This window comes from Mustela nivalis, assembly GCF_964662115.1.
Source record: "Mustela nivalis genome assembly, chromosome: 12".
NCBI classification, from domain to species: domain Eukaryota; kingdom Metazoa; phylum Chordata; class Mammalia; order Carnivora; family Mustelidae; genus Mustela; species Mustela nivalis.
The window spans coordinates 60,912,748-60,937,804 of NC_139031.1; the positions used below are offsets into that span (position 1 = coordinate 60,912,748).

The 25,057-nt window shown below is 33.9% G+C and overlaps 1 protein-coding gene across 8 annotated transcripts in view; it reads right to left on the bottom strand.

Moving 5' to 3' along the window:
• PHF14 (PHD finger protein 14) overlaps positions 1-25,057 on the bottom strand; it is a 205,140-nt gene that overhangs the window by 150,694 nt on the left and 29,389 nt on the right. For all 8 annotated transcript variants that reach the window (XR_014301283.1, XR_014301284.1, XM_082693323.1 and 5 more), the window contains 3 exons: positions 16,567-16,726; positions 11,104-11,215; positions 8,074-8,211 (listed from right to left, as the gene is read on the bottom strand). Coding sequence is in view for 6 of the 8 variants with exons in the window: in XM_082693323.1 (XP_082549449.1) it covers positions 8,074-8,211; positions 11,104-11,215; positions 16,567-16,726 (410 nt within the window). In the remaining 2 variants the exon portion in view is untranslated. The remainder of the gene's footprint in view (positions 1-8,073; positions 8,212-11,103; positions 11,216-16,566; positions 16,727-25,057) is intronic.

Genomic DNA, 25,057 nt, shown 5'->3' on the forward strand with positions numbered 1-25,057 from the left:
GTCAAATAAACAAATAAAATCTTAAAAAAAAAAAAAAAGTAAAGTAAAATAAAGTAAAATAAAATGTCATCTAGCATTACCCGACCTCCTTTATTCTCTGAATGTTTCACCTTACTTGGAAGGTGAAAGTTTCTCAGTACTTATCACAATGTTGCATTTTGTTTTCTTTCTTTTTTTTTTTGTACTTATCACAATGTTGCATTTTGTTTTCTTTCTTTTTTTTTTTTTTTTGCTTACTTTTTTACTTTCTGTCCTCTCCCCACCTGCCACTCAAATGTAAGCTTCCTTAAAGAATATACATTTTGTCTGTTTTCCTCACTGCCATCTCCATAGGGTCTGTAACAATGCCTAATACCAATAGATAAGTATATCTGTTGAACAAATACATTGAATAAATGAGAAAAACCACACTAATGCTTATAGATAAGGTGAAATATAGATAAGGTAAAAATAATTAAATAAATAATAGTAAGTCCAGCTGAAGTTTCCGATTCTTCCATGGAAATTTCTATCCCTATTTATATCACTTCCTGTCCATACTAGACACTTGTGACATCTTTTAATGTCATACTATTTATCCCCACACAGGTGAATACTGTGCCTTAAAGCTATTTTTATGCTCCTTGACAGACTTCTCCACCCCAGTATCTACTTTTGTGCCTTGCACATATGCATAGTCCCTAAATCATGACTGAATGACTTCACTGAGTGCTACGAAGTCACTTTTGAATATAAATTTCACTGCTAAATAAAATATAGATCACCTCTTAACATAACTGGGTTTAGAAACATGAATTCAATAAGGACTATATATTCATATTCTATAAATGCTTGCTGAGTTCTATTTCTGTCATCTGTTTTAACATAAGATAAAGGAAAAATCTACCGGAGTGAAAATATGAGAAAATTTTTCATTTCCAATTAGAAGAGAACTCTTGTTCTCTTCTTTTGAATTCTAAAATGAAGTGCTTAGGATCATTCCAACAATACTGAATGCTTTGTATCATTCCAACAATATTGACACCAACAAGCTTAACAAGAACAAAAAAGGAAACCATGAAGATGCTGATGGGATAGAAGGATAAAATAGAAGGGTTGTTAAAAACCCTAGAACTACATCTGTTTATACCTCCTGTCATGTGAGATAGTTAATACATTACTGTTGGGTCATTGTAAATGTTCTATTACTTGCTGCTGAAAAACTAAGTAAGATGCAACATCAAGAAGATAAACAGCCAACACATATCTTAAAGACCCCATGCATATTGGCATTAGACTCCAAATGTGGCTCTGAAATTTTTAGAAAATTAAAGGAGTTAATAAATTCAGTTACATAATTCATTGTATCTATAAGATAAAAACCAAACCAGTTAATAAGCTAACACAAAGCTAGAGGCATCATGCACCCTGATTTTAAGCTGTATTACAAAGCTACAATAATTAAAACCAGTAATAGACTGACATAAAAACAGACCTATAGATCAATGAAACAAAATAAAGAGCCCAGAAATAAAGTCATGCATGTATGGTCAATTAATTTACAACAAAGGAGTCAAAAATATACAATGGGAAAGGATACAGCCACATACAAAGGAATAAAACCTGACCACTATCTTACACGATGGATTAAAGATGTGCACATTAGACCTGAAACCATAAAACTAGAAAAAAAAAAAAAAAGGCAGAAAACTACTTGATAAAGGTTTTGGCAATGACTTTTTAAAATCTGACATGAAGAGCAAAAGCAACGAATGCAAATAAATAGTAGGACTACATTATATTAAAAAGGACTGCACAACAAAGGAAACCATAAACAAAATGAAAAGGAAATCTACTAAATGGGAGAAGACATTTGCAAGTAATGTATCTGGGTAAGGGGCTAATATCCAAAATACATAAAGGGTCATATAATCAACAGCAAAAAAAAAACAAAACAAAATCCAAACAATCTGATTAAAAAATGGGTAGAATATATGAATATATGAATATTTTTTCCAAAGAAGACATACAGATGGCCAACCAGTATATGGAAGACACACAGCATCGTCAATTATCAGGAAAATGCAAATCAAAATTACATGACATATCACTTTTCATCTGTTGGAATGGCTACTATCAAAAAGATAAAAAATAACAAGTGCTGTTGAGGATGTGGAAAAAAGGGAATCTTAGTGCACTGTTGGGAATGTAAATTGGTGCAGCCACTATAGCAAACAGTATGGAGGTTCCTCAAAAATTTAAACGTAGAACTACCATGTAGCCAGCAATTCTACGTCCAGGTATTTATGCAAAGCAAATAAAACACTAACTCAAAAAGATATATGCACCCTCACGTTCACTGCAGCATTATTTACAACAGACAAGATATGGAACCTAAGTGTCCATCAATGGATGAACACATAAAGAAACTGTGGTATAGATTATACAATGGACTATTATTCGGCCATAAAAAATGAAATTTGCCATTTATGACAACACGGATAGACTCAAAGGCATCATGGTAAGTCAAATAAGTCCAAATGGAGAAAGACAAATATTATATGATCCCTCTTATATGCAGAATCTTAAAACACACACAAACAAAAAAAATACATACACAGAAAACAAGCTCATAGAAAGAACAGACCAGCAGTTGCCAGAGGAAGAGATGGAAGGAGAGAAATGGGTGAAGGTGGTCAAAAGATGAAAACAAACAAAATCACAACAAAACCAAATACATTCATAAGCAAACTCACAGCAACACCTAATATTAAGAACTAAGAGAAAGAATATTATGTACTGAAAAACTGGCTTATCAGTATTCTCAGGTCAATTCAAAAGAAAAAAATCAGTAAGGCAAAATGCAACAATAAAAAATGTAACAACATCAGAATGTAAACTCATATTAGCAAAAAGAATAATCATAAGAATCAAAATAATTCTGTCCAAGTATGTGTCTAATAATAGAGCTTATATAGACTATTTTAAAAAATTGATATACTCTGCATATACCCCAAATACATCATACTTGTTACAGTTAAACTTTAAATAAAGGTTAATAAATAAGGTTACCTTAGAAAAGTACCAAAGTGAAAGTCATCTATTTGCTAACACATGTTTTAATAGTTCCCTGAGCTGGGATGGCAGGAAACATCATCTCATGTAAACCAAAGAGATAAAGAGACACATGTATGAATAAACAGTTATTCCAATACCCAAAAAAAGTATAACAAAGATATACCCTCAGGCAATGCCTTTATATAAATAGAAAATTAAATAAATGGGAAAGGATATATGCAAAATACTACAACACAAAATGATGATTTGAAAACTAACTATACCCTAGAATTATTTTTTTAAATAAAATCTCACCCCAAAAGCCAATAATGCTAAAGAGCTAATAAAAGAAAACCTGACTGATAAAAGGGACCACTCCCTCACAACTTGTATTCTAATGACTAAGATGCAGTGAAAAGCAAGAGAAAACAAACAAACAAAAAAACCCTCTCCTCATAAATCAATGTTTATACCTCCTGTCATGAGAGGTGAGAGACAATAATAAAGGTGAGAGACAATAAACAAGATAAATAAGAATCAATATACTGGACAGTGGTTAGGTACTAAAAAGACGCAAAAAAATAGCAGGAAAGGGGATTAGAAAGTATCATGGAGGGAGAGTGTTACAATGTTAGACACGGTCACCAGGAAAGTCCACAATGAGAAGCAGACATGGAATGAAGATCTAAAACAAAAAGTGAGAGCGTGGGTTGAAGCCTCTGCCTTCAGCTTAGGTCATAATCCCAGGGTCCTGGGATCAAACCCCGCATCAGGCACTCTGCTCATCGGGGAGCCTGCTTCCCCCTCTCTCTCTGCCTGCCTCTCTGCCTACTTGTGATCACTCTCTCTGTCAAATAAATAAATAAAATATTAAAAAAAAAAAAAAAAAAAGTGAGAGCGTAGCCTGGGCAGCTCAGTCATTAAGCATCTGCCTTCAGCTCAGGTCATGATCCCAGAGTCTGGGATCAGGGAGCCTGCTTCTCCCTCTCCCATTTCCCCTGCTTGTGTTTCCTCTCTCGCTGTGACCCTCTCTGCCAAATAAATAAATAAAATCATTAATTAATTAATTAATTTGTAAAGAGTGAGGGAATAAGCCATGAGGACATATGTGAGGGAAGGGCAGCCCATGCAAGGAAACAAGTACAGAGGCCCAGAGCAGGAGCTTACCCAACACACTCCTTACAGGAGCAGGGAAAAGGCCAGGGAGATTGAATGAGGGGAAGTGATGAGGTCTGAAAGGTACTATGAACCCAGATCACACAGAACTTTATAATCACTGTAAAGAAACAAACAAACAAACAGACAGACAAAAAACTGGCCTCTAGTGTGAATCAGATGGGGAGCCACTGAAGGGTTTTGATCAGGTAAGTGAGCAGATCTGACTTTGATCTTAAAGGAACAGCATTAGTTGTTACTGAAAAGGTCCTCTATTCGCTAGAAAAGGATTGGTGGACCATGACTTAAGAGCCAAATCTGGGCCTAGCTTGTTTTGGAAACAGTTGATTTCAACACAACCATAGTTACTCATTTACATATTCTCTAAGACAGTTTTCACAATCAATGGCAAAAAGTTAAATAGTTGTGACACAAATGATAGGGCCAAAAAGCCTAAAATATTTACTATCTGGCTCTTCAGAGAAAAAAATTGCCATCCTCTGTCCTAAAAAGAAAAGTAGGGAAAGAGTTAGGATGTTATTAACTCAGGTAACAAAGGACTATTGGGACTAGGATAGCAGCAATGTATTTGTTAAGAAGACATATTCTAGACATACTCTAAAGATACAGTTGAATACAGTTGATACAGATACACCAAAGGTATATATTTTAAATATATATATTTATATTTATTTTAAATGAAAGACTTCTTAAAATAAAAATGTAAGTTACCAAATGCCTAATAGCCAAATAAAGGTATTACTGAAAATCTCATATAAAATGTCAAGTTTTAAGCAATGTAACTTCTTGATGAATTCATGTAAAATTACTGGATCCACCAAGTGCCCATTCCTACCAAATGGGGTTTTCCCAGCAATATTATGGCATCAGTTCAATAACTAAAGATCTAACTTAAGACTTTGACATTTAATCCATGAATGATTCCAGTCCATTAAGTCAAAGGTTATGCAAAAAAAGGAATCAATAAAATCTGTAATCTTATATTGTTTCAAAGAGAATTTTCTACATGGTAACAGAGTGTGACAAATCATACTTTATCACAGAAGAAACGACCATATGTTTTACATGAAATATAAGTAACTTTAAGGTTAACTACATGGTGTGAAATGTAATCACATAAACTTCAGTCAGCATAACTGAATATGTGCTATTGCTGTTTTAGTAATAAATATGTTGTATCATAACATGGTTTGAATATTCTAAATAACCTGGAATTGTCACAAAGTGGATCAGAAAGAATAGAAAGTTCAAACGGATCCTCACCAATAAGAGAAAGTACTATGTCAGAAGGCTATAAAAAATCATTAAAATATGGTAAGGTATGTGAAGTCACTGGATGAAACTGAGGTACTAATTCTTTTTTTTTTTTTTTTAAAGATTTTATTTATTTATTTGACAGAGAGAGATCACAAGTAGGCAGAGAGGCAGGCAGAGAGAGAGAGAGGAGGAAACAGACTCCCTGCTGAGCAGAGAGCCCGATGCGGGACTCAATCCCAGGACCCTGAGATCATGACCTGAGCCGAAGGCAGCGGCTTAACCCACTGAGCCACCCAGGCGCCCCACTGAAGTATTAATTCTTTTTCAACCTTTCTTTTACTGTCTATATAAAACAGCCACTAAGAAGAAATCCTGCTTAACAAACAAGTCTTTAATAAAGGGGAAAGAAGATTTCTAGAATGTCATAGAAAATTAAAACAGAAGATATGCTCACAAACAATAGATCTGTTTTAATTTAAAATGTTTCTTAATTAAATATACTATTATATTACATGAATCTTAGTCTATAGAACCACAACCATAAGAAGTAGCCAAGAACTTCTTTTAACAGAATGATTACTGCCAGGAGCAAACCTCACTGATACAGATTCATACAAAGTCTTGGGTTTTAAAACATTGTTCTGAAATCTTTATAATTTTCCAATTCTATTTTATAACAAGATACCAGAAATATATGCAAATGTTTTAAATCATTTCCCCCCCAAAAAATATACATAACAAGGCAGCAGTACATGGCTCCTTCATGCATTTTCTTTTTATTTTTTTAAAGATTTTATTTATTTTAGAGCGCATATATGGGCACATGTGTAAGCATGCAAGGGAAGGGGCAGAGGGAGAGAAAACTTTAGCAGACTCTGCATTGAGTAAAGCCATGGCCTCTTGATCACATGATCCTGAGATCACAACATGAGCTGAAACCAAGAGTCAGACCCTTAAATGACTGCGCCACCAAGGCACCTCAACTTCACACATTTTCCTTAGCTACTGTCTACCCACCCCCCAAAAAATGGTGAATAATGCTATACAAAGGAACCCAAACTACCATAGTATGAAAGGTAAAGTTCTCAATAAGTTCTAAAAGAAACAGCTACAAAGGAATTTCCAGACTGCAAAGCTCAGAGTTTGCCACAGTACAGTAATAACCTAACAGATTCTGTGATCTTAAGTATTCACCTGGGATTACCTGGTCTTCTAAATCTTACTTGTATTGCCCCTCTGCACTTCTGTTTACCATCCTGAGTTGTAGTCATAACTAATCCACACAACCCTATTATATATTTCATTATACCTCTGTGTCTGCCTAAGAGCTGTGAAAATGTTCAATGTTTACCCAGTACCCTTCATCAGTCAATCAAAGTACAATTCATAAGAATCAGAGGCTGGTATAAAACTATGTACCAACATATAACCGCTATAGAATTTATTTATTAAAAAAATATATTACTGTAAATCTACATAACAAATTTTCATCAGATTATCTTTTTCACTTGATTCCTGTCTACAGATAAAAATTAGTAAGATAAAGACCCTATATAATAAGCATGTATGAGACAAAATTTAGCCAGTAAAAGTAACTCAACGAGAAACTTGGATATACCACGGATCCACCATGAATACACAGCAAGAATTATCAAGCAAACACTCAAATACCTGCCTACATAAGAAAGTTAAAGAAGCAACAAAACTTAGTCTCAGGACTCCTTAAGTCTTAAAAATTATCAGAGCCCAAAAGAGCATATGTGAGTTATAGACAGTCTCCATATCAGAAGTTAAAATAATAAATAAAATTTGAATATATTTATTCATTTTAAATAATCCTATCATATGTTAAGATAAATAACATTTTTATTAAAAAATACTATAATTTACATACACAAATTCAGTGAGAGGACTGAAACTGTTTTACACTTGGGCAAATCTCTTTAACATATAAATAGCCCACATAAAAGAAGATAGCTGGATTCTCAAAACTATTTCCACATTATGTTATACTATTACGTGTTATATAATCTCTGGAAATATCCATTACTGCTCATAAGAGAATTAAGAGTAAAAAAAATGTATATGCCATTCTCATAATTGTTATAAAGATAGTTTTAACTTCATAGACCCTTTGAAAGATATTAAGGAGTCCCCAAAACATACTCTGAAAACAACTGACTACTTAATCTAAAACTAATAAACCTGGAAGGAAAATTATAAAATCAAAAACAATTGTAAAGAAAGAAATACAGATACTGATGATGGGGTAATGATTTTATTTACAGAAAGAGTAAGGTTATCCAAGATGCTGACATTTTAATGCTTTAAAACAACCTGATTATGTTTCATTTTATCTATCAGATATATCTGTCACTATAAGAATTTTAGTTAACATATTTTCCAAATGCTTAACTAGCTTTCACACTGAAAAAAAAAAACTCATGTACTGTTTATTTTTGGAATTTTAGATCAGTGATCTGGGCAAAGACTTTTAAAATAAGCTTGTTAATTTATTTTATGATGCACACCTGTTGTGGGACATTTATAATCATGAGACATCTTATGAACATATTCAACAACAATGAGTTTAAATAAACCCACCTCTTCTGCTGCTGCCTCTGAAAGCAGACCTTCCTTCTGGGCACAGGTCACATGGAAATAGGCTCTGCACATCCCTGCATCGCAGCTAATACAAACTCCAGTTCTAGCAAAACGAGGGTCTTCACAGAAGCTACACTCCTACAACGGAATAAAAGGAAAACTCTCAGAATAAAAATATCTCTAGAACAAGACTGCATTCTCATACAAAGCATCCGTAAGATACAAATAGTGAATCAATAGCATATTAATAGAAACAGTAATTAAAGACAAGAAAACAGTTTATATGGAAAAATTCTCTCCATAGGTTCAATAAACCAAATTCCACTGATATAAAAATGATGACAGTAATAATAATAATAATAAGTTGAAGGTTTATTTTGTGCTAGGCACTATTCTAAGCACTTTATATATATTAATGTACGTAACTATACTGTGGAACCTTACACTCTAATATGTGGAATAGGTATTATCTCCATTTTACATATGAGAATACGAAGCTGAAAACAGGTTAAGAAATCTCAAAATAACACAAAAAATAACTGCCAAGTCAATATTCAAACCAAAGTAATCTCACTTTAAAGGCCATGCTCTTAACTATTAACTTATATGGATTTGAACAATATAATATTGCTTGGAAAATGAAAGAAAATAAGTAAAAAGCCAGAGAAAAATTCACCAAAAAATCTAGACAACATAGTCCAAGAAATTATGTATTTTTAAAATACATTTAAGAGAATTAAATACTATTAAAGAGAAATACTTTAAAGAGAATTAAAAGTAATCTTAAGTAAACAATTTAATTTGTTGTGATAGATATTACAGCCAATTACATCCTTTCTGAATACAAAGAAAAAACTATAAAACTAAAAGTTAGTTTAAACCTGAGATTGCTCCCAATTCCCCCAAATTGACTTTATCCTTTACACTATCTAAAGCACAAGGAAAAAAAAAAAATATGGTCTAAAATATAAATTACTCTAGTGATCATAATCTTCATAAAAGAAAAACCTGCTAAATTCTGAAAGACTGCCAAATGACAATTAAAGAACTATTTCTAGTAAATACATTCTAAGTAAATTAAATAAAAGGGAAACATTAAAAAATTTAGAAGTTTCAAAAGATACTAAAAATGTAATTTTAACAGTGTACATATTGACTATCTTCTAGGAAGACAGCACCAAATTGATACATCAGCAATGAATGAAAATAGCAAGAACAGGACTCTGGGCACAGATGTGAAAACACACCCAAATCCTGACACTCTACTGCTTGGTTATATGTCTTTTTTCAATAATAGTAGAAGGTTTATGGTATAAAATCCTAGCAAATAGCAATCTAACCATGAAACCAAAAAAGGAGAGAAAGAATGAGACAAGAGAGAGGAAGGAAGAAAAATGAAGAAATTATTTCAAGAATATCAATAGCACAAACAGAACCAAACTGTTCAGGATAGTTCCCAAACTAATTCAATGTAATATGATGACGTTGAGCAAGGGATTTCAGAGTGAATACAAGGGAAAATTTCCTGACCATAAAGTCTTAAGAAGACTGTACAAAAATCTAGTAAAGAAAAGGGAATTTTCTTAATTGCTTGAATCATTTAAAATGCTAGGGAACTAAACAACTAAACAAGAAAGCAAGCAACCAGGATTAGGAAATGGATAGACAGATCTAGAAGAGCTCATTTTACAAATGAGCTAGAGAATACATTATTTTTTACTCCACTTCCTGGTCATCAAAACAAAAGGTGATAATGAAAAATCAGGTCACAAATGCATATTTAATAATTCTCTTTTTTGGTTCAGAGGTCACTGCAGGCTTCAGATATATTAAGTAATATCTGGTCCCTGTGTTTTTCAGTGCTTATAGATTTGTATTTATGATACTAATGTCTGTCTACTGAAAATTACTTAAGTTAGTCCCTTCTAGGCTCTGTGTGAATTATGAAACTTATCAAAAAGCAGTACCTTTCACTTCCAATAATGGTGCACTAGGTAATTCGTACTAATTCTGCTAGAAACTAGAAAATATGGACAATCTTTTTTAAAACTATAACTTAAAGGCATCAGAGAAATAACAAGATAGTATAAAATTACCTGAGGACCAGGAAAGTAAGTTCAGTGCTTGGGCCTGTTTTTCTCCCTGGGGACTTTAGCTAATTTTGGAGAGGGATACTGTAGATAGTTCAATAGAAATTACCCAAACTAAAGCACAAGAGCTTTGGAGTGAGGTCGGAGGGTGAGGGATGCAGGTGGTGGTTAGAACCAAAGGAGGATATTCTGGATATAACAGCAGAAACTGTCAAATTCTTGAATTTTCAGTATCAGAATTTTCCAACAACCTGTAAGCTTCCCGTCCCACTTTAATGTGTTACTAATGCTTTTCAAGAGTCTTCCTCCCCAATATCCCAAAAGACAGCAATGGAAGAGAATGTTATCAGTGCCTAATTCACTCTAACATTACAGGCATGTCTGTGGTAATTTTATACCTAAATTTAAATTAGTAAGTGTATTTTTATCACTTAAAATCCTAAAGCTCAAGCAATAAAAACCAATTAATAAACTTGAGGCTGACAGGTTGCTGAGCAGGTTATGTAGTCTTTAAAAAAACAAAAACAAAAACACAACACTCCTTCAATTCTAAGTAAAACATCAGGTGCCTTTTGTACTCTTTTCATAATTTTGGTAAATTCCACTTCAAAAGTAAAGTCAGAAATAGGTTTGTATTTGTTCTGACTGGTCTGAAAATTCGTATGTGCTAAGGAGTGTGCTAAATGCCACAGAAACAGAAGTAGAATCAATTATCATTTTACCCTACAAGTTACTTTAAATTAAGAATACATGAAAGAATTTATAAATTATGGGCTTTCTGGGAAAATTACTATCAATAATAGATGGTTAAGTGCTAACTGCTCTACAAATAAGAATAAGCATTTCTATACTCAATAATGATACTGACATTAGTAAAAAACCATATGAACTAGTAAGTAAAATTTTTCTCTTTTAAACAATCAAGAAAACTTTGTCTCACCTTGGCACCATATTTGGAATAGTTCATTTCTGTTAGTGTTACTGGTCGTAATTTGTCAATATCTCCAAAGGCTACTCCAGGAACATATAGGGCACATACAATGTGAACCCATCTATGAGGAGAGAAAATATGATTTTGCTATCAAACCCTTTCATAAAATGCCCAAGAGGAAAATAAACATAAAATATGTGCCATCTCAAATAACTACTGAAAGAATTCTATGGTCAGATCTCAGAATCTCACATAACTGAAGAATATGGAATAAGCACAACTGCAATAATAAGCAGTTTTCTAGCACTTAGCCAAAGTGAAGAGTGAACAACTATAAATGCCTGTCACTTCAATTCACTGCTCTTTGCACTCACCTGTTATTCTCAAATATTTGCACAAAACCACTATTCAAATAAAACAAAACATCATTTTCTTATGCGTGGAAAGATATTCACATTCATTATTTTAAGGACTGAGAAGTAATGATCTAATTTAAGAACTGTGCAGTAATTCTGCAGTAATTAGGTAAAATTGTTCTTCCTTGTTACTTTTTTCTAAAAGCTGTTGGAATAGTCCTTCAGAACACTTTAAAACAATTTTTGGTCTTCATCCTGACTTTCTCTCCAGGTTAAAACTGATTCCTGAAGACTGTCCAGAACAAGTTGTAATAATAAAAGGAAGTCCTATTTCACTCATCTGTTCACCATACAAACTATGTACTAAAACTTACATGCCCCATGTATTTATTTTTTTAAGTCTGAATGATGCACAACACTAAACAAAGAATGCTCAAAACTAAAAGGGGAGTTGATTCTAATTCCTTTTTTTTTTTTTGAAAGTTGCGCTGAAACTTTTGAAATGCATTCAGAACCCTTTCCGTTCATATACAACCACACAATATACGGATCACCAGATTTTGAAATTTAAACAGATTTACATTACTTCTCTAAGAAGGTAAAAATGAGAAAGCAAACCTCTCTTAAACTTGTGACTATATTAACAACAAATTCTGCTTTATCACAGCTTGAGAGGCTATGACAGCTACATGGTTATGTTTTGTGACACACTGTAAATTTTAAAAGATTAAGACTAAGAATCATTTTATAGAGGCACTGAGAAAAACAGTTACAAATCTTTAGAAATTATCTTTTTTATTGAGAAGAAAATCCAAGATTTTAAGATTTTCTTGATAAAATGTTTTAATCCAACTTCCCAAATGCATCCCGTGGAGTTCAATATAAAGATACACATCTTCAACAAGCAGCTGCTTTCTCAATTTAATTTGCGCAGGTTTTTCATGCTCCACTGGTGTAGTAAATGCCACTGTACTCTGTAGGAGTTTATCTTTGATAAACCCAACAGCTGGCTGCTTGCTTCATACTGACCTTCTGAAAATGTTTTAGTACAAGTCATGCAAGTACTACAGATTTAAACTGCCATTTCAGTGTGACTGGCACACAAGTGTATCATTTCCCCAACCACTGATGTGAGGATGTCAACTTGAGTCTTTATTAAAATGCATATCAAACAGCTGAGACAATTCTGTTTTTTTTTAATACCTGTTGTGAATAATTTTTTGTTCATTTGTTTAATTGTACATACTTTAGAACTCTGTAATTAAGACAAATGAAGAAATCAAAAAGGAATAATCTTTGCTACTTTTAACATTCATTCTGGAGCTATAAGGACAGATGTTGACTGGGGAAAGGAAAAAGAAAACAAGCACCACATAAAACCACCGAAAAATTAAGAGTCAAAATTGCCATTCTAGCATGGAAACTAGTAATATATCCTTTAAAACACATATTTTAAAAAAGCAACTAACTAGATTTATCTAGGATTCACTTAGAATGGGAACTACTTTACAATCAATCAAATTCGATTTTGAAATGCGCTGTATTTGTAATGCCTTTACAACATGTAAAATAAATCCATTTCCACTATGTTATTTTCATTTTTCTTTTATTCATTCAGTAATCAATTACTAAGTGACTCTGAGGAATGGAGCACCACAAAGGCCATTGGAAAGTTATTACTTAACATGAAATATTTGCAGCACAGTGTTAGGCATGAAATCTTAAGGATTAGAGCCTATCTAATACTTCCCATAATCAGGTAGATAGAAGCCACTTGAGACAGGCTAAAATACTTTTCCTAAGGAATGGAATAAAAATTGAAAGACAAAAAAAAAAAAAAAAAAAAAAATTGAATGATGGGGCGCCTGGGTGGCATCTGCCTTCAGCTCAGGTCATGATCCCAGGGTCCTGGGATTGAGCCCGGCATCAGGCTCCCTGCTTAGTGGGAAACCTGCTTCTCCCTCTCCTACTCCCCCTGCTTCTCCTCTCTCACTGTACCTCTGCCAAATAAATAAATGAAATTAAAAAAAAAAAAAATTTAATGACAAATTTAATGATGGTTTCCACACACATTAAAGCACATCATTTTCAATGTAGAACTTATGGCTCCCATCAGAATCAGAGTGGGAAAAGTCTAATTAGCCTATGTGATACACAGTTTCAATACCTTTTTCATTCTTTTCCATACTGAAGCTAGAATACTAAATGACTTGTCAAATTTTCTTGTTTTTTTTTCCTTGCCTTGAATCAAAGTATTATCAAGCTTTAACCATACCCTTCAAACTATATCAAGACATATAATTTCCACCATAGCCTATAGTTGAGTATGTGTCTCAATGCAAATAAAATGTTCAAATACTATAAAAAGAACTTCTGCCAGGCTGTACCATCAAGGGAAGTATCTACAGGTAAGATCCACAAGAGTCAGTACAAATATTTCTCAGTGAATCTAATTAAAGGGGCCTCTCTTTTCTCCATTCAGAAACAATTTTACAAGTTATTTTGTGGATTATAATAGCATGAAAAGACAGATACTTTACAGTTTTTCAATAGAACTTTCAAATTATGAACAAGAAAAGAGGTAAACCAAATTATTTTCCCTAAAAGGAAGCTCTGTGTTTTCCAAAGTTGTCTTACTTATTCACCACAATTTATCACCAAAAATTTCAACTGTCAGGACGAAGTAGTTACCAGAAGGAATTTATGCAGCTGGTACTCTATGATCCCCTTAAGGAAATGGAATACTAGTAATAAGAAAAGCAATAGAAGCAGCATTAGAAATAAGGAGACATTTATTAACTACTTATTATGCTCCAGAAACTGTATTGTTTGAGAGGAATCAACTCTTTCCTCTCAAAAGTACTAAGAAAATGGAGGTTTTGAAAGGTTAAATCACATGCCTATAATCCTAGTTATTTAAAAAAAAAAAAAAAAAAACAACTCAAATATATGCAGTCCAACTTAAAAACCTATACTTTTCGTGCTGTACTAAACTCCCTAATTCTGGGCCCAAACCAGTCCAAATGTGAAATAAAATGCTCAGGTCTATAATGGAGACTAAAGATTCAAGTCAATACATCAAGTCATTTGTTATGCCTCATATTTTATTTCATCTTTTTGGATGTGCAATGAGGAAGAACTACTAAGATTTTCAGCCATTTATCCTACACATCAACACACAGGATTCTCCCAAGATTCCATGGTAGATTCTATGCTATCCCAACAACTTGTATGGCAACATTTCTCAGGGGCCTTTCACCAACTTAAAATAGGGAAATATAAGAAAAATATTTTTGACTTTACTAATGTAGCATGTATCAAATTTTAAAGACTATCTTTATTTTGGGATAAAATATATCCTATCCTTTTCAATATTAAAATATGGAAAATAATGCTGAAAATTTATATATTTTATCATTCATGTATATTAAATATTTTTTAAAATACTGAAATAGTTCATCACAAAATTAAAAAATCACAAAATAAAAAACAACAACACAAAATAAAAAACTTATTTTAGTACTTCTCTTATATGGGAGGGGATGGGGTACAGGATGGGGAGGTCAGGTAGGTAATGATCCATAAAATATAAGAGGGCAGGAACTACTCTTAAACTCCCCAGACAGAAGTCTCTTGGTCAAAAGCATGAAAAATGTCAACATAATTGTGATGACAATTGCTCAAATGTAGTAATAAAGATGAGTATGAGTGTAGCAAAAAAAAAAAAAAAAAAAAGAAAGAAACATAGGTCTTTGTGTCAGTTATTAATTTATTGCCTCTCAGCTCCAGATCCACCTTAAATACCTCCTATGCAATAATGGACAAAATCCCTTCAGCATTTCTCCTTTATAGTGAGCATGATATTAAGTTGTCTTAGTAGAAGTGGTAGAGAGCACAGGAGGAAAGAAAGCACTTCTCAGTAGGGATGATGAAGAGCATCTGCTGGAGTTCTGCCCCAGCCACATATGGCAACTATTGACTCTGTGACCTCACAAACCTAGCCTAAATATCACTTTCCGGGGCACCTGGGTGGCTCAGTGGGTTAAAGCCTCTGCCTTCGACTGAGGTCCTAATCCCAGGGTCCTGGGATCGAGCCCCACATCGGGCTCTCTGCTCCAGAGGGAGCCTGCTTCCTCCTCTCTCTCTGCCTGCCTCTCTCTGCCTACTTGTGATCTCTGTCTGTCAAATAAAAAAATAAAATCTTTAAAAAAAAAAAAAAGATCACTTTTCTACGGCCCTCTTAACAAAGACCCACATACTGCAGACACCACACTGGTGCCCCAGTTTCCTCTCCAACTTGTGCCTAGACACCCACTTGCCAAGAACTAAAGACCCAGTTCTAACCCAGGCAAACACCCAGGTAAGCATCTCTGCCATCTAAAAGGTTGCAACTACACCTTCTCCATTACCGTCTGAACTCCAGCCTTGGCCAGGAAACTCGGGGGGCTGGTGTCTTCCAAGTTTGTCATTCCCTGGATACTCTCCCTCAGCTTTAGGGTATCCTTTAGAGTTCTTTTATATTGCAGTAACCTTTTTTTTTCCTTTTCTTTATTTATTTAAATTCAATTAGCCAACAGGTAGTACATCATTACTTTTTTTAAGATTATTTTTTAATTAACATGTAATAATATTACTTGTTTCAGGGGTACAGGCTGTGGTATCACAGTTACTCTTACCATAGCATAATTCTGTAACTTTCCCCTTTAAAACCACTGCAAGGGTTCTGTCTTCTGGTATACTTTTGAAATCAGACAGATCTGGGCTCAAATCTAATTGTTTACCTGCTTATGGCCTTGATCAAATTAAAATTACTTAATGATCTGAGCCTCAGGTACTATATCTATAAAATGGAAAACTTTAACACCTGTCTCATTAGACTCGTTAGTGGGATTTAATGGGACTATGGTTATAAAGGCAAATGCAGGTAACCAATAGTCTTTCCTCCCTCTTCCCCTGACCTGTAGCCTACTGTTCATTTACCCTATGCCAAAAAAAAAACAAAAAAAAAAACAAAGAAACAATCAAGCAAAAGTTTGTAACTGAAAAAAATTAGAATAGTCAGAAGCAGACACATTATAAAGCAGGCATATTAACCCATCAGAATTATGACATCAACCTTCCAGCATCTGTCTCCTTGAAAATTCCATCCTGATTAGGACACAGTTCACAGCTAGGGGAAACACCACATTTACAGGCATCACAAAACCAAGGTTCCGTGGAGTTTTCAGAAGCTGAACTCATAATAGAGTCACTCTCTCCATCAACTCCATAGCAACCTAAAAAAAAAAAAAAGATATGATTAAATAGGTTACTGTTTAACTCATTTATAAAATTACAAAAGAAAAAGGGAATTAGAGAACAAATCTGAAAAATTAATGGTTTATAAGAATGATATTAAAGTCAAAGCAGTGAAATAATTTTATAAAAATATTTTTTCACCTACCATAGTATGCACAATGAAACAAAAATGACCTTTTAAAATAATTTTAATCTACTGGAACAGCATTACAAGAATAGAAAAATGTACAGTTCTTTAAAAGATTACATAAAAATAGGGCGCCTGGGTGGCTCAGTTCATTGAGGGACTGCCTTTGGCTCAGGTCATGATCCCGGAGTCCTAGGATTGAGTTCCACATCAGGCTCCCAGCTCCATGGGGAGTCTGCTTCTCCCCTTTCATGCTCTCTCTCAAATGAATAAGGTATTAAATAAATAAATAAATAAAAGATTACATAAAAATAGAAATTTTCATTAAGGAGAAATGAGATTGCAGCCAGGAACTACTGATTAGTATTTATGGAGCTCCTTTTGTAATGGACACTTAAATTTATTTAAGACCATGCTCACACAAAACAAATATACAATCAAAAAAGTCTTTAACTTTGAAGATGACAGGTAAAACACAAACTCCTATAACCATAAACACAAGTTAAGTATTAGTAAAAGAAAAATACATAAAGAAACCCACACAGACATAAATAAAGATTATAGAACAATTTGAAGTGTTCAGACTACAGTTAGACAAACTGAGTTCCATTTACAATGGAGCCAACTTCAAGTTCTAGAAGATATTTGATCTTTTTAAACATTTATAAGTCTACTGTAAAAATTTATCCATAACTGAAATTAATGAAAACAGGAGATTATTCTCTTTCTGTTTAACTCAATATTCTGAGAGAAGTTAAATTATTTAATTAGAAAATGTGATAAAAATTTTTAAAGATCCTCATTGCAAACAAAGAAGATTAGTTAGTATAGGTCTTTACATTTTAGAATAGGTCATGTTACACTTAACTACCTTTCAATTATTAAGAGCAAAATGTTTCCTTATCAATACAAATATACATATCGACAATTACAAATTATATTTAAAGTTACTATTTGCACTTCCAGATTTAAAGTTTTTATAAAATCAAAAATATTTTCCTTGATTTTGAGCTTAAAAAGAGTGTATTAGATATCAAACATATAGGCCAATAGGAAATTCAAGCAAAACATCACTGTGAACATTTTGGTAAGATCAGGTTCTCATTAAAATTCCTGAAACTCAATTTTTTCAATGAACTCAGTGTTGATGAGGCTCTTAGTGTGTGACAAACCAAACTCACTAGAAAGTGATGTGATATCCATTACCAGGAGTAATTTCTTTTTTCAGTATAAAAATACCAAGAAGAATGTATTGGCACTGACATAGTACTGATAAATATGGAACCCAATAAAGGGCAACTGAAAAGTCCAGAAATCATTTTACCCACACTATAAAAAACCATGACAAACCCTTGATGACTTACACTATGGACTATAAAAATCACGAGTCCTAAATAGTTTTCTTTTCCCTACATGATGCTTGACACAAAACTTCACATTACCTAATTTCTCTTTTTCTAGAAAGAAGGACACTATCCTCATGATAAAAATATCCTGAAGAGAAAAAAAAATTAATGCATAAATAGAAGTAAATACAATTCTAGGCCTTCATCACCTTTAGGCGTGGGCACTTCTCTGATCTCCTAAGACACATTTATTACTTCTCCAAAATAGGTTGCTTCTACAGATAGCCAAATAAACCAACCACCCAAGGATCTTCTGACCAGGTTTATTCTAAGAGTCTAAGTGTCAAATTCTAAGGGGCATCCAAAGTGACCTCTATAAACTGAAGACATTAAAAACAAACAAAAGGGGTGCCTGGTTGGCTCAGTGAGCTCAGGTCATGATCCCAGGGTTCTGAGATCAAGCCCTGCATCGGGCTCTCTGCTCAGCAGGGAGCCTGCTTCCTCCTCTCTTTCTGCCTGCCTCTCTGCCTACTTGTGATCTCTGTCAAATAAATAAATAAAATCTTTAAAAAAAAATAAAAATAAAAAATAAATAAAAAATAAAAACAAACAAACCAAAAAACACTGTAGGAAATATATGTAAGCAACAATCATCTCTCAAAAGGCTTTACCACACAGGTAGGTTTATGTGCATCCAGTGTAAGATATGATTATTTGAACTGTTACACACTAAACAATTGAAGCCTAAACTGGACAGTGTCTTCTCACAAACACCAAAGATACTCAAATTAAAATAAATGAATAAATATATAAATACTGAGTTAAATCACCCAGAAAGAAAAGAACCATACACAACGAGTAAGTAATTTTAAAGTACCAACATTAATTTACTAGATGTCACTAACAGGTTAATAGTCGTGTGTAACTATTTAAGTCACACAATGCTATCACTGCCTATAGGTTATAATTAAAATAGCCTGGTAGCAGAAAACTAAAAAGTTGGTATGCAACTATCACTTACATCAGCTGCCTCAAACAGATGCCATAATTGTCATCTTCATGCTATTCAAAGGCTTTCTAACAGTGAACCTTAACGTAATCTGACAATCATACAAAAACTTGCCAAAGAAAAGATTTCAAAGTAGCTATACTATAGTACACAAGATGAGCAAAGAAATCAAAACTTATTAAATTCTTTAATATCATTAAATTGTAGTTGATAGTCATTATCTTCACTTCTGTTTAGGTATATATTTTTTAGATGACAAATCCCAAAATGAAAAGGAAATACAATTTTCTCCTTGGGAGCAGTTATTATTATCACCAATAAAAGAGAATTTTACAGTAAACACAATAGTAAGCAAAATACCATATTCAAAGAAAAATCACAAAACAAAACAATAAAAATTAATCTGCTATCTCAAAGGTTTATACAATGCTACAAGGAAAAAAATCTATTTTCTTTACAAAATAATGTTCCTTTGAAGTAAATTCTTTCATCTGTATTCAAACAAAGTAGGCAATTGCCAAAATAATAAAGCCCCTGTGGGGTTATTTTATTCACTTCATTTGCCAAAATCAAGGTAAATCACAGCAGTTTTTTACAACAAAGCAAAATTTCTGTTCTACTTTTTAAAGAATATTCTCCACACTGGCAAAAATCTGCATAGAGATTAAACCTAAAAACAACCTGAAGAATGATTTTTTTTATCAGTTCTTCTAGGAAATCCCTACTTTGTAACCTAGAAGATAAATATCACATAAGTTCAAAGAGCAGCCAGCAGGTACCTAAGTATTTCTTCTTCAGCTTCAATGCCCCTGAAAGATGATTCACAGTGTGTTATGACCTCTATAGAGTTCTTCACTTGCCGTTTCTCCAATACTTCTCCACCATACCTATTTAGTCTTCTGACCTCTAGACCAAAGTTCTCACATGGTATAACCACTCTGATACCTTTTAATTAATGACTAAATACATTTTAAGATCTTTTTCTTTCCTCCATTCAAAACAGAATTTAAAGTACTATAAAACAATGTTTAGGGGGAAAAAAGTACTATAAAACAATGTTTAGGGGCACCTGGGTGGCTCAGTGGGTTAAGCCTCTGCCTTCGGCTCAGGTCATGATCCCAGGGTCTTGGGATGGAGCCCCACATCAGACTCCCTGCTGGGCAGGGACCCTGCTTCTCCCTCTCCTTCCCCCCACTTGTTTTCTCTCTCTCTGTCAAACAAATAAGTAAAATCTTTGAAAAAAAAAAAAAAGAAAGAAAGAAAGAAAGAAACCAGCAAGACTAGCTTCCTATTGTGCTTTAGAAAATTTCCCTTTCTCTGGATTAATTTTATATAAAAATTCATTTTGGAACTTAAAAACTTCCAAAAAAGAGCTAAAGATCCACTGCTGTAATTTTATTTAAAAGGAACATTCTATAAACAATGAAAAATAACACAAAGTTACAAAGTACATGAAAGGGTGGAAAAAATATTTGCAAGAATGGAAAATTTCCATTACACATATAGCAGTGAAAGGATTAAAGAATTCCAGTAAATCAATGAAAAAAAGACAAGCAAACTTATTAAGAAATGACAAAGGAAATGCAAGGCAAGTAACAACATAAAATGCAAGTGGCCACAAGATACCAAACTTCACTCATAATAACATGAACGCATATTTTAATCAAGTGATAATTTCCAAAAGATTGAAAGAAAATTTACTAATATGCAGTTATCAAGTATTTTGTATACTGTTGGTAAGAATATCAACAAGTACAGTCTTTTTGAAGATCTCAGAATTCTGGCAATTCTGTCTCTTTAAAACTTAAAATGTATTTATCTTTAGATTCAGCAATTTCACTTCTAGGAATCTATCCCACAGAAATTATTACATGATTATATATGACACATACCTGTTAGTACTATATACAAGTGAAAAACTTGAAGAAAAATAAAGACATCACGGTTGAACCATTCTATAGCTAACTACATAACATTAAAAAGAATAATATATGAAAAGAATCTCAATACTCACATGAAAAGAATCTCAATATTAACAGATTAACATATGAGTGAAATGAAGCAAGTACAGGAGGGAAAGTCCCATGGTATTTATCGCATTTATTTAGGGACAGAGACAGAGAGCAAGAGCATATGCATATGTGATATGTGTTCATGTATGTACAAGGAAGCCTGCACAAAAGGTCCCCTGGCGAAGGGGCTCTCACTGGTCAAATTTGGACAATTTAGGTATTAGAGTAATCAGATAATAAGTGATAATATCTGAGAGCACAATAACAACTGAAAAGAAACAAAAGAGAAAAGTTCTCTATAAAATAAATGCTGCCTATTAATGTAGAGGAATGACAGAATTAAAAATCCCCATCTTGCAACTACATATATAACGGATTCTGACAGAAACCCTAATACCACTATGCAAAAGGCTATTAGGAAACAGGATATTAACAATGTCTCAAAGTTACCACCTCAGAGATTACTTGTTACTTACCAAAAGAAAAATAAATGGCTTTAAAATGGAGAGTTCTAGGTTGTCGGAGACAGGCCCCTGGCCAGGGCAGCCTCTGCCATTAAAAGATGGCGCCTGGCTAGTTGCCAGGTTAGGACTGCCTCGGGAGATTAAGCGGAATGCCCAAAGAGGAAGTAAACAGCATTGGTTGTTAGCGAAGTTGTTCGTTTAGGTGCACAGCCTGATTCGCTCCCTCCTGTACCCTGCTCGCTGATTGGTCATGTAAGCGTATATATGTGGGTAGACTTGCGGAAATAAAGAGAGAGAAGATACACCTGAACTGGGGCTTCTTGTCCTCCTTGCGGGTCGAGGGCAATACTAGGTGACACTATCTTAACTACCACAAAAAATTAAATAAACTGGCATCGTACTTTTTTTGATGTAATATAATGAGAGGTAAACATTGACATAGTACTTTTGCCAAAAAATATTTAAACTGAGTCTAGTTATGAGGAAAAAAAAAAACAGACAAATCTAGATTGAGGGAAATTCTACAAATTATTCTAAAACCTTGCTTACATTCTTCTACACATGGTCATGAATGACACAAAAAAGGCAGAAAATTTGTTTTAGGTTGTTTTAGGTTCAAGGAGACTAAGACACAAAAAGCAACGCATAATATGTGAGTGGATCCTGGACTGGGATCAGGGCAATACCACTGTGATAACAGAGGTATAGAGGTCACAAGAACAATTTGCACAAGGGCACCTGTGTGGCTCAGTCAGTTAAGTGAACAAGTCTTGATTTTGCCTGAGGTCATGATTGCAGGGTTGTGAGAAAAAGCCCCACCCCGCTCAGCAGCTGCTTGAGAGTCTCTCTCCTCTCCCTCTCCTTCTACCCCTCCCCCCATGCACCTGCACTCTCCCCCCCCCCATAAAATCTTTAAAAAAAAAAAAATGAAGTTTTCATATTACCAGACATTAATTTTTTTTAATGTGTTTGTGTATCTGTATGCACACGAGAAAGCAAGACAAGTCTGGAAGAATATACACAAAGTTTAAAGTATGTTTATCTCTAGGTGATACGATCATGGAAGATGTTTTCCCTAGCTCATTTATACTGATACGTTCTACTATGAAAATGTATCCAAGAAATATAATAAAGTTAAATGAAAAGCACCTGTATGGAGGTTAAGAGAGCTGCAGAGAGGGACAGATGTGAATATAGACCAAACATGAACAGTAATTTCCTAAGCTACAAAGTAAAAAAAAAAAAAAAAGAAAGAAAGAAAAAAGCAGAATTCAGATGAAGGCCAGTAATCTATGAACAGTAATTTCCTAAACTACAAAGTAAAAAAAAAAAAAAAAAAAAGAAAGAAAGAAAGAAAGAAAGAAGGAAAGAAGCAGAATTCAGATGAAGGCCAGTAATTCATTGTTCTACTTTATGTACTTTCATATTTGCAACTTCTGTCTTTATATGCTACTTATATTTAATAGGAAATATTTTAATAAAAATGATTTTTCAAATACCCTAATAAGACAAGGCAATGGTAAACACTAATTTAACACCTATACATTTAAGTTATATTTGTGGAACATAAGGAATATGAGAAGAGGGAACAGTGTAAGTGAAAGCCCTCTAATACTGGAAAAGCAAGTAATTCAAATTGGCAGACTATAAAATCTAAAAGAATCCTGCTGTGAGCGTGAACTTTATTCTAAAAGGACAAAATGATTTTAAATAGGGGAATAATATGAACAGATGTGCATTTCAGAAAAATCAGCCCTGAAGACAGTAGGAGAACGGGAGCAAGAAGAGGTGCATCTGTTTAGAAGTTGACACCTTAGCTCCCATCTGCCTCAAGTCTCAACCTTCTATCAGCTTGAACCATTATTTTTTGTGTTCAGAGTTTCATTTTATCTCTTCTTGCCATGTTCCCAACCACTTCTCTAAGAAATAAAAAAGTCTAAACATTTAAAAATTGTATTGTGAGTCTTACCTGCCTTATACCAGAAGGTATACTTTATTCTTCATTGCCCTGGCTCCTTGCCATGACCTGTATCTGTAGCTCCCTTAAGCTCTAGGATGACAGCCACCTACCCATTCCTTTTCCCTCTCAAATTTTACTTCCTTCTAAACACAATGTCTCCCAAAGGATGATCTCTAACCCCATCCCCCACAAAAAATCCCAATGTATCCTTTTAAACTGTAGATACTAGATCCCCACCCCAGACCTACTGAATCAGAATCTCTAGGAGCAGTACTCCAAGGAGTCTGCCTGAGATTCTCTCTCTCCCCTCCCTCTGTCCCCCACCTCACACATGCACACATATGTGTGCTCTCTCTCTCAAATAAATAAATCTTAAAAAAAAAAAAATCAAGTACCCGGGTAATTCTTTTCCACTATAAAATCTGAGACCACTGGAAGAAACATCAGACAATTAAAGAAATTATCTCTATTCTAAAAACCATTAATATTTATTTTGTATACCACCCAAATATCAGCCACAAACATGGCAGAAATAGAAACATTCAGGAGATTTAGACTCTGAATACATAAAAAACACAGGAATTTGCTAACAAGATATTCACAGATTCCAATCTTGCATAGGTACAGTGGCTTCAATCATTCAAGACTATACCTCTAAACAACTTATTATCCCTAATTCACATAGTTGGCAAAAAATGAGCTAAAGAAAACATCTCCCATGATCATACCACCTAGAGATAAACATACTTTAAACTTTGGTGTGTATTCTTTCAGACTTGTATTGCTTTCTCATGTACATACAAACATACAACAAAACTATTTGCTACTGATTATTTACCACAGAATAAAAAATCCATAAATTCATCAAGGTTTTACTTCACATTCTCTTTAAAAAAATAAATAAGATTATACCCATACAAAATATCTCTAAATTGTCTTATACCCAGGGATGCCTAGGTGGCTCAGCAGGTTAAAACCTCTGCTTTAGGCTCAGGTCATGATCCCAAGGTCCTGGAATCGAGCCCCACAGCAGGCTCTCTCCTCGGCAGGGAGCCTGCTTCCTCCTCCCTCTCTGCCTGCTTCTCTGCCTACTTATGATCTCTGTCTGTCAAATAAATAAATAATCTTTTAAAAAATTGTCTTACACCCATTTCTTTTTTTTTCAAAAGATTTTATTTATTTATTTGACAGAGAGAAACACAGCGAGAGAGGGAATACAGAAGGGAGAGTGGGAGAGGGAGAAGCAGGCTCCTGAGGAGCAGGGAGCTTGATGTGGGGCTCGATCCTATAATCCTGGGATCATGACCTGAGTTGAAGGCAGATACTTAACAACTGACCTACCCAGGAGCCCATGTCTTACACCCATTTCTTAAAAAAAAAAGTTTATGATT